Genomic DNA, 14,008 nt, shown 5'->3' with positions numbered 1-14,008 from the left:
GATGGATGGACCACTCGGTGGATAAGGAATTGGCTGGATGGCCGCACTCAAAGTGTTATGGTCAATGGTTCGATGTCCAAGTGGACACCAGTGATGAGTGGCATTCCTCAGGGGTCGGTATTGGGACCGGTCCTGTTTAACATCTTTGTTGGCAACATGAACAGTGGGATTGAGTGCGCCCTCAGCAAGTTTGCCGACGACACCAAGCTGTGCGGTGTGGTCGACACGCTGGAGGGAAGGGATGCCATCCAGAGGGACCTGGACAGGCTGGAGAGCTGGGCCTGTGCGAACCGCATGGAGTTCAACAAGGCTAAGTGCAAGGTCCTGCACGTGGGTCGGGGCAATCCCAAGCACAAATACAGGCTGGGTGGAGAATGGATTGAGAGCAGCCCTGAGGAGAAGGACTTGGGGATGATGGTTGATGAAAAGCTGAACGTGAGCTGGCAATGTGCGCTTGCAGCCCAGAAAGCCAACCGTGTTCTGGGCTGTATCAAAAGCAGCGTGGCCAGCAGGGCAAGGGAGGGGATTCTGCCCCTCTGCTCCGCTCTCATGAGACCCCACCTGGAGTACTGTGTCCAGCTCTGGGGCGCCCAACATAAGAGGGACATGGAGCTGTTGGAGCGAGTCCAGAGGAGGCCACGAAGATGCTCAGAGTCTGGAGCACCTCTCCTATGAAGACAGGCTGAGAGAGTTGGGGCTGTTCAGCCTGGAGAAGAGAAGGCTCCGGGGAGACCTTATAGCACCTTCCAGTATCTGAAGGGGCTACAGGAAAGCTGGAGAGGGACTTTTTACAAGGGCGTGTAGTGATAGGACGAGGGATAACGGTTTTAAACTGAAAGAGAGTAGATTTAGATTAGGTATTAGGAAGAAATTCTTTGCTGTGAGGGTGGTGAGATGCTGGCCCAGGTTGCCCAGAGAAGTTGTGGCTGCCCCCTCGCTGGAAGTGTTCAAGCCCAGGTTGGATGGGGCTTGGAGCAACCTGGTCTGGTGGAAGGTGTCCCTGCCCGTGACAGGGGGGTTGGAACTAGATGATCTTTAAAGTCCCTTCCAAGCAAATTAATTCAGTGATTCTATGATTCTATGATCAACTTCAGACAGTGTCTTATAGGTAACGGAAGTGCTGAGCATCTCCATGACTGGAGTTGTGCTTCCACTGAATCTTTCTCCCCAAAGTTTACTGTGGCATATTTTTTCCCGTGAGCACTGTCGGAGGCCTTTGGGGGTGCAGGGAGCGCACCCCAGTTTTCTTGTCCCCTTTTGTGTTTTCTGCCCTTTAACCAGCCCTGTTGTCACAAGACCGTAGATAACTGAGGTAGGAAGGGACGTAGCCCAGCCATCTTTCCTATGTTCTTCTCTGTCCTGCTGTTGGTCCCCTTTCTGTGTTGCAGTCTAGGGCACGGGGGGATGGCACGGTTAGGGCGTGCTGCTTTGTGTAGCAGAGAGGACGCAGGCAGAGTGACATGGCTAGCATCAGGCTGCCTCTGGCTACCCAGCCTGAATGAGCAAGTACCTTTTGCAGCTGGGTTTCCAGCGTGCTGCCTTCAGTATCAGTCCAGAAGAAGGCTCAAACTCGTTGTCTGGATTCATAGGCGACTACCACTTCACTGCTTCTCAAAAATTTCCCCTTCTGATCATTTTTCTCTGGGGTGATGTCCCTGTTCCCTTTCAGACTTGCAGGCTTGCAGGTGTGCAGAGCATCCTGCTGCCTGCGTTGAGAAAACTTCTTTGAACCGTTTTGTTGCCAGGTTCCTTCCTCATCTTAAGTCCCTCATTTTTAATGCTTCTTTTGTCGTCGTGTTCCTCTTTTCTGAATGTCTTTGTCCTTATTCTGGGCTTTGGCAGGAGGTTGCTGAGGATTTGGCAGAACAGTAAGGCCTAGATTTACATGCAGACTGAATCGTAGAGAGGGAGAGGCTTTACCTGGTGGTGTTTGCGATAGGGGCTCGACATTGGCTGTGTGGAACATGCCCAAGGCGTGCAAAGGTTGTACATCCCCGTGTCTGGAGAACCTGTACAGCAGTTGCGCAGAGTGCAAAAGGGGAGGGGGCGGGTGCCCAAGGCACCGGAGCCAGGAGGGGTTAGAGGGCACCCAGCTGGTCCTGGCACCTCTCCCTCAGCGACCGGTTGTGACGCGCAGGGCTAGGAAAGGCAGAACGGGATCTCTGGTGCACTTTCAGAGTTCCCCTGTCTCTGTTTTGCTCTTTGTGTTTTCACATCATTAACCCTGTATGTGTGATACACGCCAGCTTTGATTTCTAAATATTACCTGAACTTAACCAGTTACACGGTTAAATATAACGGCGAAAGCTCCAGTTTCTGCTCCATTAGCTCCAGGCCTCTTTGTATTGTTTTTCCACTTGTGTGTTTTGTATGTGCATCTCTGTGCTAGGTGGGGAATAGACATGGTTGGAGAATGACAATGAAGTTGGTTTGTGTTGCTGCTGGGAAAGAGGAGTCCAGTCTAGCTGGATATTGCTGTCTCCAGTTCCTCCATGGTGCCTGCAGGGGACGTTGCAGTCACGCAGTGCATCTGTCCTCAACTCTTTTGTGGTGGCAGAGAAATGTTCTTAGCTCAGCTTCTTCCATAGAGAGCGAGGGGACAAAAAGACCAGGCACAGCAATTTGTTTAGGAGACAAACCAGTCAGCAGGATTTTTGAAGAGTGCAAAAGCAGGTTAGAGATCTTTTCCTTTGGGGGACCCAGTGAAGAGTTCACGACTTCTTGTAATGTTTCAAGAGCCCTCCTGTAGGTTTGTTATCTGCCTGTGTGTCAGATCAGAGTTACATAGCCAACTGCTGAGAGTTCCAATAGCTCGTGATCCGCCTGAGTGAATTCTTGGCTGAAGTCCCTTCCTGTGGGCTGTGATGGAGCAGGGATTTAAGACCAAGTCACTCGAGAGTAGTGTCCAAGCCACTGATCCTTCTGTCTCTACAGATGTTGCTGTGGTAAGGGACGGGGCTTTAGAAACCCAAATCACCATGAGTCCTAGTAGGGTGTTGGGGAAAGTCTGAAGGTACTGTGGACCACACAGTCCTGTAATGTCTGTGGAGCTTCTGAGACCTCCTCTGTTGTCTCCCAATCTCAACTATGGCACAATTTTAAGAAAAGGGCGGGTGGGTGGGAAGTACCAGTGGTTGTGAACTGCTCGTTTCAGTAGGAATCCAAGATGAGATAATCTGCTAAGACCTCCCTTTTGGTTTCAGTTTGGCAGGGCCCTGTGTCACTCAGCACTGGCCACGAGGAACAAGGCTGGACGTTTCTGCTGGGAGCGAGAGACAATCCATTCTGCTGAGGCCTCTGAAGGTTCTGAGCAGGAGCTAGAAGGTACGAATAGGGAAAAAGAGAGGAGTGTCACAGATCGAGAAAGCTTATGGGAGGGGAAGAAAGAGAACTGTGAGGTGGAGATGAGTAGATATGCCTTCTTCTGCCTCTGTAGGTGTTGGCTATTGGTGTCCCTTCTCCCTTTCTTGCTCCTTTCCCCTGTCAGCTAAGTGTGCACAAGTGATTTCCCGGCCACAGCCGGGAAGTGGAGAGTGAGACAGCAGTGCCAGAACAGACCCAGAGCAGGCAGCAACAGAGCACACACAGAGGAGGTTTATGGAGTGGTGGTTGAAAAGTGCTGTTGTTTAAATGCCAGGAGAATAGGTGAGGCTTAGGGCCAGAATGAAGGGAGGCTGAGGGTGGAGGGAAGTGTTGAAGAAAGGGAAGTTTTCTGTTGCCAGTTCTTCTCCCACGTGTTTCAAGCCCATATGGTACAAAGGTAGGATGAAAGCACTTTGTGTCTCCTGGGGTACCCGGTTAACGGCAGGAGCTTTAGGTCCTGGCAGTTTGTACTGTCTGTGCTGCAGCCCTGAACCTAACCATGGTGAGGCAATGCTTGTGGTACTGCCGTTACCTCTGTGTGTTACCGAGCCTTGCAGTACTGAGTGAGTAACATGTTGCTGCATCAGCATGGAGGGCAGGGTGCTGAGCAAAACGCCGGCTTTCAAATGCTGTGACAGACACGAAATTGTCCATGACAAAACTAACAGTGCTATGCTGTGGGTGCAAGGTTCAAGCTGGTTTAGCGTTTAATGACAATTGCCCCCCCTTCCCTATAGACTGCCTGTTGAACCAAGTAGTAGGCATATTCCATCCAGAAATCAGTGCAGGACAATAGTGGGAATAATGCGTCAAGTGTTAGTTTGATCAAATATTTTCATCCTGTGGAAGACACAAGGATGCTGCATTCTCGTTCCCCAAGTAAGGCTTTTCCTGATCTTTGTTTTGTGGTGCACAGAATCATAGAATCATTGAGGGTGGAAAATACCCTAAAGATTATCGAGTCCAATCATTAACCAAGCACTGCTAAGTCCACCACTAAGCCATGTCTCTAAGCGCCACATCTATTCATCTTTTAAATCCTTTCAGGGATGGTGACTCAACCCCTTCCCTGGGCAGCCTGTTGCAATGCTTGACAACCCTTTTGGTGAACACATTTTCCCTAATATCCAATCTAAACCTCCTTTGGTGCAACTTGAGGCCGTTTCCTCTCATTGTCTCTTGTTACTTGGGAGAAGACACCAGCACCCACCTTGCTACAGCCTCTTTCAGGTGGTTGTAGAGAGTGATAAGGTCTCTCCTGAGCCTCCTTTTGTCCAGACTGAACAACCCCCATTCCCTCAGCTGCTCCTTGTAAGACTTCTCTAGATCCTTCACCAGCTTTGTTGCCCTTTGGACACTGTCCAGCACCTCAATGTCTTTCTTATAATGAGGGGCCCAAACCTGAACAGGGTAATCGTGGTGTGACCTCACCAGTGCTGAGTGCAGGGGGACGATCACTTCCCTACCCCACCACCCTCCCCTTCAAGAGGCACGTTTTCAGGTCTCTTGTTGCAGACAAACACTCCTGCTGCTCTCCACCTACCAGCCCCTGAGAGCTTCAACACCCCATAACCCAGGTCCACTGCCAGGGAGGGGAGAGCTCCCATTCTTCCACACCAGTGAACATTTCCCCAAGCCTCATGAGGGCTGAGGAAGCCCAGCTCAATCTTGCCCCCAAGAAGAAAGACGCAAGACAGGAGTTTCATTGCTCTACACACAACACACTCTTTATTTACTCCAGATTAGTGTGACAGGCACAACACTGCATCCCTGGGATATCTCCCCACACTCTAAGCTTGTTCCGTGTGCCTCCTCACCAGATCCCTCAGCTGCTCGATCTGGGCATTCACGCTGCTCTTGGCGGTACCGCCCATGGCCGTGTACTGCTCCACGCTGTTGACAACATTGTAGATCTGGTACACGTCGTTCTCAAACATGGGGCTGGGGAGGGAAAGAGAAGAGGTGTCAGTGGAGAGCACTGGGTGCTGTTAGCTGGCTTTACATGCTCACTGCCTGTTGAGGGGAGTCATGGCAAAATACTGGTGATACAAACTTGATGCTCTTCAGGTCATCCAGGCTGAGATGACTGAGGGGTATGCCTTTAGACTCGGCGAGCTGGACGGCCTTCGTAGAGACAATGTGGGCTTGTCTGAATGGCATCTGCAGTGAGAAGCAGAGACCAGAGTCAGTGACCAGGCAACTGGGGTGCAGCCTCAAAGGAAAATAATGTATGTCCTCTCTTTTTTGGTTGGCTCATTTTCACTTAGGGCAATGGAATCTGAATCCTGGTTTTGTGGGGTGTGAGGAGGGGAGGTGTTAGGAGGTAAAACTCCACCTGTAAATTATTATCAAGTCCACCAGGCAGCAGTTCCACTACTGGGGATACATGTAAAGAATGGGATTCCAGCTTTTGTGTTTGTTGACCCATACTGGTCATCCCCTGGGGACAGAACAGAAGGCCTCATCTCAGGCCTCCGCTGAGCAGTATTCTGTGTCCCAAGAAATCACAGCTCCAAGTCTCCCTCAGATACTTACTCCTTTACGAACCAAGTAGAGAGCCATATCAGACGACATGATCTCAGGGCTCAGTGCTCTTTCCATGTTCTCCCTGTTGATCTGCAGAAAGGAGGGTCAGAGGGAGACATTATCATCAGCTCCTCCCTGGGGACACGTCAGCTGACATCGGGGTCCGTAATGAGTAGTATGGGTGAGGCACTGAAGGGCCTTCATCTTAGGAGCAGTCTAGAGCTCTCTTAGCTGTGTTACTCACAGAACATGCGCCCCAACCATGTTCAAGAGTGAGAGGCTGAAGCCTTACCTGGAGGGTAGAAATCACTCCATTGGCAACCTGGAGCACGGCATTCACGGTGTCCACAACATCAAAGACGGCCTCCTTGTCCTCCTGTGGTAGAACAGGGGTGGAAATTGCCATATGTCAACCTGATGCTGCCCAAAAGCCCAAGAGCCTGAGCAGCCCAGGCAGCAGAGCAGGCGTGTCATCCCAGGGCCTCCTGGTAGGGGCTGGGGTGCCAAGTGCAGCATGCCGTGCCTCAGCCCCTGTCTCAGCATCCTGCACACAAGCAGGGTCTGTGCAGGGAAATGTAGTGGCAAGACTGCTCAGGAGCAGGAGTGGCTGTGTCTGCTCAGAGAGGTGGTGTGAAATCTCACATGTGTTTTACCTGCAGATCCTTGTTGTAGGTGCTTGGAAGTCCTTTGAGAACCATGAGCATAGCAGCCAACTGCAGAGAGAAAGAGGTGGGGCCGTTAGTTCCAGGAAGAGCAGCACGTTGCCCCAGCAGAGGCTGAGAGCCTAGACTGGGCACATTTCTTTACAGAGAGGCAAGAAGAAGGGGGATCCTTCAGCCCTGGGATGAGCCGTTTGCCCATCCCGCTTCTTTCTTTAGCAGGCTCACCCGTCCGAACACACGACCAGCTTTGCTGCGGATCACTTCCATACTATCGGGGTTCTTCTTCTGAGGCATCACGCTGCTGCCGGTGCTGAAAGAAAGGTGTGTGGAGTGTAATGGTGAGCAAGTCCCTGCAGACACAGGCTGAGAGAGGTCATGCAGTGTAGTGACCCAGCCCTCCCAAAGCGACACACAGGTCCCCCTTCCCTGGACACCTTTGTAGGGTGTCGGAAGGCAGTGAGCTGAGTGTGCTGAGCTTCTCCTGTTTCCCACAGCAAAGCCTTTGGTTTTGCAGTCTTGTCTGGAGCTACCATGCAGTCCCACCTCGGAAAGGGGAAGCAAAAAAGAGGCTTCTCCACAAGCTGCTCCATAGGTGGCATCAACAGGCCAGAGGAAGTGTTGCTGTGACTTAAGAGAGGGAAGGCTGTGGTTGTTCCCCCCTGAGAGACAAGGAGTCCCTTAGGATTGCAAACCCGGCTAGTCAGGGCAGGGCTTGGCAGGCATTGCCAGCAGAGGAGGGAGTTCTGTCTGCCAGCAGTTGCTGGGGAGGAGTGTCTGCTGAATGCAGACTTGGTTGAGTTACCAGAATCAGAAATGAGTGGTCATTACTGAGGAATATTCACCCTAAGGCTGCCTTTCTGCCACCCTTTTAGTGCTGCGTCAGCCTTGTGCAGCAGGGAGGCCCCAAGCACTGTGTCAATCTCTCAGGTGAGGATAGATGAGGAGAGTTACTCCCTAGAGACCAGAAACGTACCAGTAGGTATCAGAGAGGGTTAGAAAGCCAAACTCGCTGGTGCTGTAGATGATGAGATCTTCAGCCATCTTGCTAAGGTGGATCATCATCAGAGTGGCAACAGAGAGGAATTCCACTGCAGAGAAGGCAGGAAAAGAGCAGGTGAAAAAGGTGCTTGTTTGCTTGACAAGCCAGGGAGCCCTGACTGGAGTTTGGACTCGAGCAAACAGATTTTCTGTGTAATGACTTCCTAGGGAGGGATTTCAGCCCCCTTGTTAAAGGAGGTCAACTGGAAAGGTCTCAGAAGCCTGCTTCTGAGATAGTGGTGGGAAGAAGTAATGGAGTTGTGCTTACCCACAAAGTCTCTCTCACTAACGGCATCCATGCTGTTCAGGCTGATGGAAGCAAAGTTCAGCTCTGTAAGGAAGGTGAGGGACAGAGGAGGTCAGTCTTGGCATGACTGCAGCTTGAATGCAGCAGGATGTGCCAGCATGCAGGTGACTGTGAGCCCTCGAGTCATCCCAGGAACACAAACATGCTGAGGGGGGTCTTGTTATTAGCCCAAGGCAGCCGGTGAGCAGCAGAGGTGGTTCTGCTTATGCTCCCACCCTGCAGGCATCTATTTCTCAGAGCAGTAAAAGCCTTCTGGCTGACCGAGTCATTAGGAGCTGCCTCCCTCCTGTGTCACTGCGCATCAGATCATATTCTTTTTTTTTTATTTATTACCCTCCATCCCCGTTAAGGTGCTGCAATGCATCCAAAAACCATCAGGACAGTGTATCAATGCTTCCCCATCTCCCAGATATTATGAGCAGACCTGTGCCTCTCAATCACAAGGAGACACTTACCATTACGCAGAAACTCTCTATCAATTCCCAGTGGGTTGCCAGCCAGAGCACCGCTGCCAGGGAAGAAAGAAACAGAAGTCAGGCAAGATACCTTGCATATCTCAACCAAAACTGAGCTCTAGGAAGCAGGGAAGGCACCTCTGAAGACTTGGCAGGGCAAAGCAAGGCCCAGTGATGACACAAACAGTAGACCTTACCTTCCCAAAGGCAAGACGTTCATCCTCCTCTTCATCTCTCCCAGGCGCTCAGAATCACGGATCAGAGCAACAGCATGGCTAGGAAAGGACATGGGAGATGAAGCACGTGAAGTCACAAAATGTGACGTTCCTTCCCAAGCAGAATGCTGCCACGCTGGAGCCTGGGATCCCCTCTCGAAGAGAAGAGGCAGTGGAACAGCCAGCAGCCATGCACGATTCTCCATGTTCCCCCATTAGCTAAGGTGTAAGTGGGGCCAAAGGATGGAGCGTCCAAGGGAGTCGGCCTCCACTGCCCGCTCAGTGCTGGGGTCCCAGGTTGGTCAGAGCCACACGGGAAGAGGGGAGTCCCTGTTCCAGTTTGCAAGGTTCGCTCTGGTTTGTCACCACCCGCGGCTGCCCCCCCCAGAGGATGATGCACTTCTAGGCTCCATCTGAGCAGGGCCCCAAGGGTGGAGAAGGCTTCCTCCAGCCAAGTGTGAAAGGTGGTTACCTGAGCAAGAAGTGGCTGAATCTGATGGGCTGAGCTTTCTGCAGGTGGGTGTAGCCAGGCAAGAGAATATCAGTTTCCCTGCATGTGAAAGGAGAGAAAGAGGTGAGCAGCAGCTGTGAGGGTAGAAGGCAGCAGCAGGTACACTCCAGGCTTTCCTGGCAAGGTCACAAAGAGAACTTCTATGTCTTCCTCTCCCTGTCACCTGCTGCCTAAGCACCCTGGGTTTAGATCTCGTGATCTTCCAGTGTGGTGTGTCTGCCCTGGGCCTCCCTGGAAATGTGTCTGATACAGTAATCCCTCTGTGGCTGGCAAAGATTCCCCAGTCCAGCACTGGTTTGGAGTGTGGAGTGTGAGGAGGAGTTAGACAGGGAGTTAACACAGCTGAGCTTTTCTCATGCGCAGCAACTTGAAACCTGTTAAAGTTCCCCACTCCTTCAGATGGATTTGGCACCTTGTGGAGTCTTGTGTGGAGCTCCCACCTCAATTCCTTTGCCAGGATACACTGTGGGAACAGGAAGGTCTCTGTGACATGAAGTGTGGAGAAAGAGGGTCCGTTGTCTTTCCCTGTGCTATCACACACTGCCTGGCTGTAACTTCCTCTGCAGGAGACCCTGCTGCTGCCCTGATTGGTGTCAGTCAAAGAGGCAGCCTGGAAGTGTGCTGTCCCTGCAAGGCCAAGGCCGTGGATATGGAAAAGGACTTACACGGCAGCACGTTCAACCAGGGTCTTGATGAGCTGCAGGAGGTGAGTGGAGGTGACAGAGAGGTTATTCCTCATGAACAACTTCAAGTCAGTCACGACCTGTAAGAGATTGGCCACAGTCACTCCAAGCAGCATGTGCCATACTTAGTGAGTGGCCACTTTGACAGCAGAGTAAACCCCTCCTTGTTCTGTGTGATGGGAAGGTGCATCTTCCTGTCATCATTTGGTCATTTTGGTGTGGTAATGTCACCATATCTTGGTCTCCAGGCAGAGAGCCAAAGGCCGTTCTGGTCCGAGGTCTCCTGAAGTGAGGTGGGTGAGGAGTACAAAGGGGAAAAAAGGGATTCTGTACATACCTGATCGTTCCTGCTTCTCCCAGTGTGCAGCTTTCCAGCTACGTCTCCAATCAGCTCCTGAGGACAAGAGGAGGGTTTCTATCAGCGTCTCTGTATTCTAAGGAGGAGACTGTGCCCGAGCAGACCTCCTCCCTGCCTGGAAGGGACTCGGCCCTAGGATCTTGTGAGTAGCCATGGGATCTCTTCTGGGGAAGGGCAAGTTTGGGTTCTAGGCTTGTACAGTACCTCTTCCACAAAAGGGGTCTTGGAGACACTTGATTGTGCACCTGGGGTTTCAGTGCCCCAAGGCCCAGAGGAATTTCACAGTGGGACAGAGGCACATGCACTTCATGTCAGGCAGATCTAGCTACACCGGAACGGGAGCAAGAGGGTAGAGGACCCAAACCTTTAGTCTGCGTTCGTTGGCAGTGTGGATGTCCTCGTCGGTGTGTTTCACCACAAAGGCTCCCTTAGCCCATTCCTCGGAGATCTGCAAACATCAGCAGAAACCCCAGTCAGCCACTCCTGTTCCCCTGCTGCGCATGGGGGCTGTAAGCGTCCCCAGCAAACAGCAACTCCTGCCATCCCCATGGAAATGAAAGGGTTAAGGCTCACGCGAGCTCTGGCATTCCTGTTCTTTCAGGCCAAGGCTGCTGCTTGCTATAGCCTGATATTCTACACTGTACGTGGTGGGATTCACCTCTGGACCCGTGATGATCCTGCAGTGTTATGGCTATAGGAGGATTTAAGCCTTGCAACGAGGAAGTGAGCTGAAATGTCAGTGATGGCTTCAGCATTTTCCACAAAGGTTTTCCTATACAAACATTGTATAGAGTCACCATTGTCCATGGTGGGTGAGCAACAACAATGGATATTTTAAAAAAGCGCTTAGCTGCGGACTTCTCTTCACCCCTATACAATGCTATGCATTGCCTCCTACTAACATGGGCAGCCAGGCTCAAAAGGATCCCAAGTGCCAGCAGAAAAAGAATATTCCTAATTCATTCTGAAACAATTCCTGGTGAATGTTCAGTCTGAAGAGGCTGGGCAGGCAGGACACACTGAGCACACCTCAGCGAGGCACCAGGGCTTCCATAATGAGCACTGACCCTGTGCACACCAGGGCTTCAGGCTGTGACTGGGGGCTTGTCAGCTGGTTCACATCCTACTGCTGGGCTTTGGTGCCTTGAGCAGGATGCACTTTGAGCATCGATCCCCTGCCCAGATGCCTCTGAGTGTACTGAGGGCAACTCAGGGAGTCTACTAGAGGTGCTGTGAGGTAAGAAGCCATTGGTTCCAGCACACATGACAGAAGTGAAGAAATAAATACCTTTTCCAGGGCACTCACGATCTTCTCCATATCAGATTTAGATAGGATCCCAGTCTTCTCCAAGGCTCTGGCATAAACCATGCTCTGCCAGGTGTCAACATCAAACAGTCTCTTATCATAGTTAATGGAAGAGGTGAGCATCTCCATGACTGGATCTCTATTTCTGAGAAACCTTCCTCCAAACATTTTATCCCCCTGCAAGTAATGAAGTGAAGAGGCATGTTCAATAGACTTAGTGATATATCCCCTAAAAATCAGATAATGTCCATCCCACTCCTTATCCAAGTAAAATGGAGGACATCCTCAGGAATGTTTTTTCAGTGCTGCACCATTGACCAGAAATACCTGGACTTGAAGAGCTTTTGCAAGTAGTTGCAGAGGTGGAGAACATGTCACTGTCACTAGCATTTAGCCCTTGAAGTGTCAGGTGTGGCTCAGGAATCCTCCAAGATACTTTACTCCTGCAAGACTCTGCAGGGACTATGTCCTGTCACTGAAAACGAATCAGGGCAGATGGTGCAAGACCAGCACGGCTCTCTTTTAAGGCAGCTGCTGATCACTGACCCTTTGATAGTCTCTTGGCAGGAGAAAGAAATAAGGGAGTCAGGGATATAGTGAAAGCTGGTATCTACTGTTACTTGAAATAATAATGTAAAGCCCCAACTCTTTTAGGGACACTATAAGAAAATATTCGGTTGACAAAGAGCTGTGGTCCAGCACAAGCCCCATCCTCTACAACAGTCCTGTAACCATGAAGTGTTTGAAGTTACCGTGTGAAGCATCTCCAGAGTCCGTGATGGTCGTGCAAGCTTTGGCATAAAATTAGCATGCAACTGGCTAAGGTGCGGACTCCAGGAAGGGAGGTCTGGGCACCGTTCAGTGTTAGGAATGTCGGGGTAAAATGAAAAAGGGAAGAAAACCCGCCACGGTCCCAAAGTAGCCGCCGCAGGTCTGTGAAGCAGCGCGGCGCCGGGCTGCCGGGCCGGCCGGGAGCTACCATGGACAGCGGCCGGGCCCGAGCGCCCCTGAGCCAGCGGGCGGGTGAAGCGGGGGGGAGCAGGAGAGAGCGTGCGGGGCCAGGGCAGAGGCACGGGGTGCGGGGGTCTGGATTGGGAGGCAGGTTTGTCAGGAGGAGCTGCGGGGGGGGGAAGGGGAGTGGAAAAAGCAAAGTTTTTTTTGCTCACACCAGTCCCCTGGAGTGAGTGGCAGAAGGGATGGGGAGCGAAAGGACAGTGCTGGGAGCTAAGCGCTTGGATGGGGAAGAGGTATCTAAGTATATCTCCACTACCGTGGGTTTTCACCGCAATCAGCAGTGGGTTGCCAGAAACATTGCAGCAAATATTTTTGCTGTCTCCTTCTCCATTTAGACCCCGGGAAAACAAATCAAGTAGAGAGAAGCACCCGCACGAGCATGGCAAGTTGCAGTGCCGGGGTTATGAAGCAGTTGAGCTGGCGTCTGCCAGAGCACCCGAGACCACCCCGCCAGAGAAGCAAAGTTCGCCCTCACCTCGGCTGCCATTTCGGACGACGTTTCGCTCGTGTGCGCAGCGATCCCGGCGACTGGTGCAACCTGCGGAAGAGCGAGGTGAGGCTCAGCCCTGCCGCCGGTCCCGGTCCGTGTGGCGGCCGGGGTGCCCGGTGTGGGACGGAGTCCCCGGTGCCCGCCCGGCCCCGCTCACCTGCTCCGCAGCGCAGCCCGGGCTGGTCGCTCGCTGCTCCCCGGCCCCGCCGCCCCGCTTTTACGCGCCTCGGAGCGGGGCTGGCGGCTCGTCCCGCCCCGGCGGGGCGGGGTGTGCCCGGGGCCGGCCCCGCTGCGGTCCCCCCCCTCGTAGCACCCCGCAGCACGGGGCTGTTCCTGCTTTGCCTGCCGGAGTGTGCTACTGCGGCGTATTTTTTCCCGTGAGCACTGTCGGAGGCCTTTGGGAGTGCAGGGAGCGCACCCCAGTTTTCTTGTCCCCTTTTGTGTTTTCTGCCCTTTAACCAGCCCTGTTGTCACAAGACCGTAGATAACTGAGGTAGGAAGGGACGTAGCCCAGCCATCTTTCCTATGTTCTTCTCTGTCCTGCTGTTGGTCCCCTTTCTGTGTTGCAGTCTAGGGCACGGCGGGATGGCACGGTTAGGGCGTGCTGCTTTGTGTAGCAGAGAGGGCGCAGGCAGAGTGACATGGCTAGCATCAGGCTGCCTCTGGCTACCCAGCCTGAATGAGCAAGTACCTTTTGCAGCTGGGTTTCCAGCGTGCTGCCTTCAGTATCAGTCCAGAAGAAGGCTCAAACTCGTTGTCCGGATTCATAGGCGACTACCACTTCACTGCTTCTCAAAAATTTCCCCTTCTGATCATTTTTCTCTGGGGTGATGTCCCTGTTCCCTTTCAGACTTGCAGGCTTGCAGGTGTGCAGAGCATCCTGCTGCCTGCGTTGAGAAAACTTCTTTGAACCGTTTTGTTGCCAGGTTCCTTCCTCGTCTTAAGTCCCTCATTTTTAATGCTTCTTTTGTCGTCGTGTTCCTCTTTTCTGAACGTCTTTGTCCTTATTCTGGGCTTTGGCAGGAGGTTGCTGAGGATTTGGCAGAACAGTAAGGCCTAGATTTACATGCAGACTGAATC

General features: G+C 52.3%; 1 protein-coding gene across 1 annotated transcript; it reads right to left on the bottom strand.

Annotated features, from left to right (window-relative positions):
• Positions 1-5,153: 5,153 nt before the first annotated feature.
• LOC137671759 (argininosuccinate lyase-like) lies at positions 5,154-13,135 on the bottom strand. The gene is made up of 17 exons (XM_068415486.1): positions 13,086-13,135; positions 12,914-12,976; positions 11,407-11,601; positions 10,483-10,566; positions 10,098-10,154; positions 9,743-9,840; positions 9,039-9,116; positions 8,549-8,626; positions 8,352-8,404; positions 7,858-7,920; positions 7,525-7,639; positions 6,777-6,861; positions 6,543-6,602; positions 6,182-6,265; positions 5,899-5,979; positions 5,417-5,523; positions 5,154-5,304 (listed from the first exon to the last, which is right to left on the bottom strand). Exons 2-17 carry the CDS (start codon positions 12,923-12,925, stop codon positions 5,154-5,156), a joined length of 1,401 nt encoding a protein of 466 aa, XP_068271587.1. The 5' UTR covers positions 12,926-12,976; positions 13,086-13,135.
• Positions 13,136-14,008: the final 873 nt, after the last annotated feature.

Source organism: Nyctibius grandis, chromosome 18 (assembly GCF_013368605.1).
Source record: "Nyctibius grandis isolate bNycGra1 chromosome 18, bNycGra1.pri, whole genome shotgun sequence".
Classification (NCBI taxonomy): Eukaryota; Metazoa; Chordata; class Aves; order Nyctibiiformes; family Nyctibiidae; genus Nyctibius; species Nyctibius grandis.
Note: the sequence above shows the minus strand (reverse complement) of the source record. Positions and strands in the feature narration are given on the sequence as shown.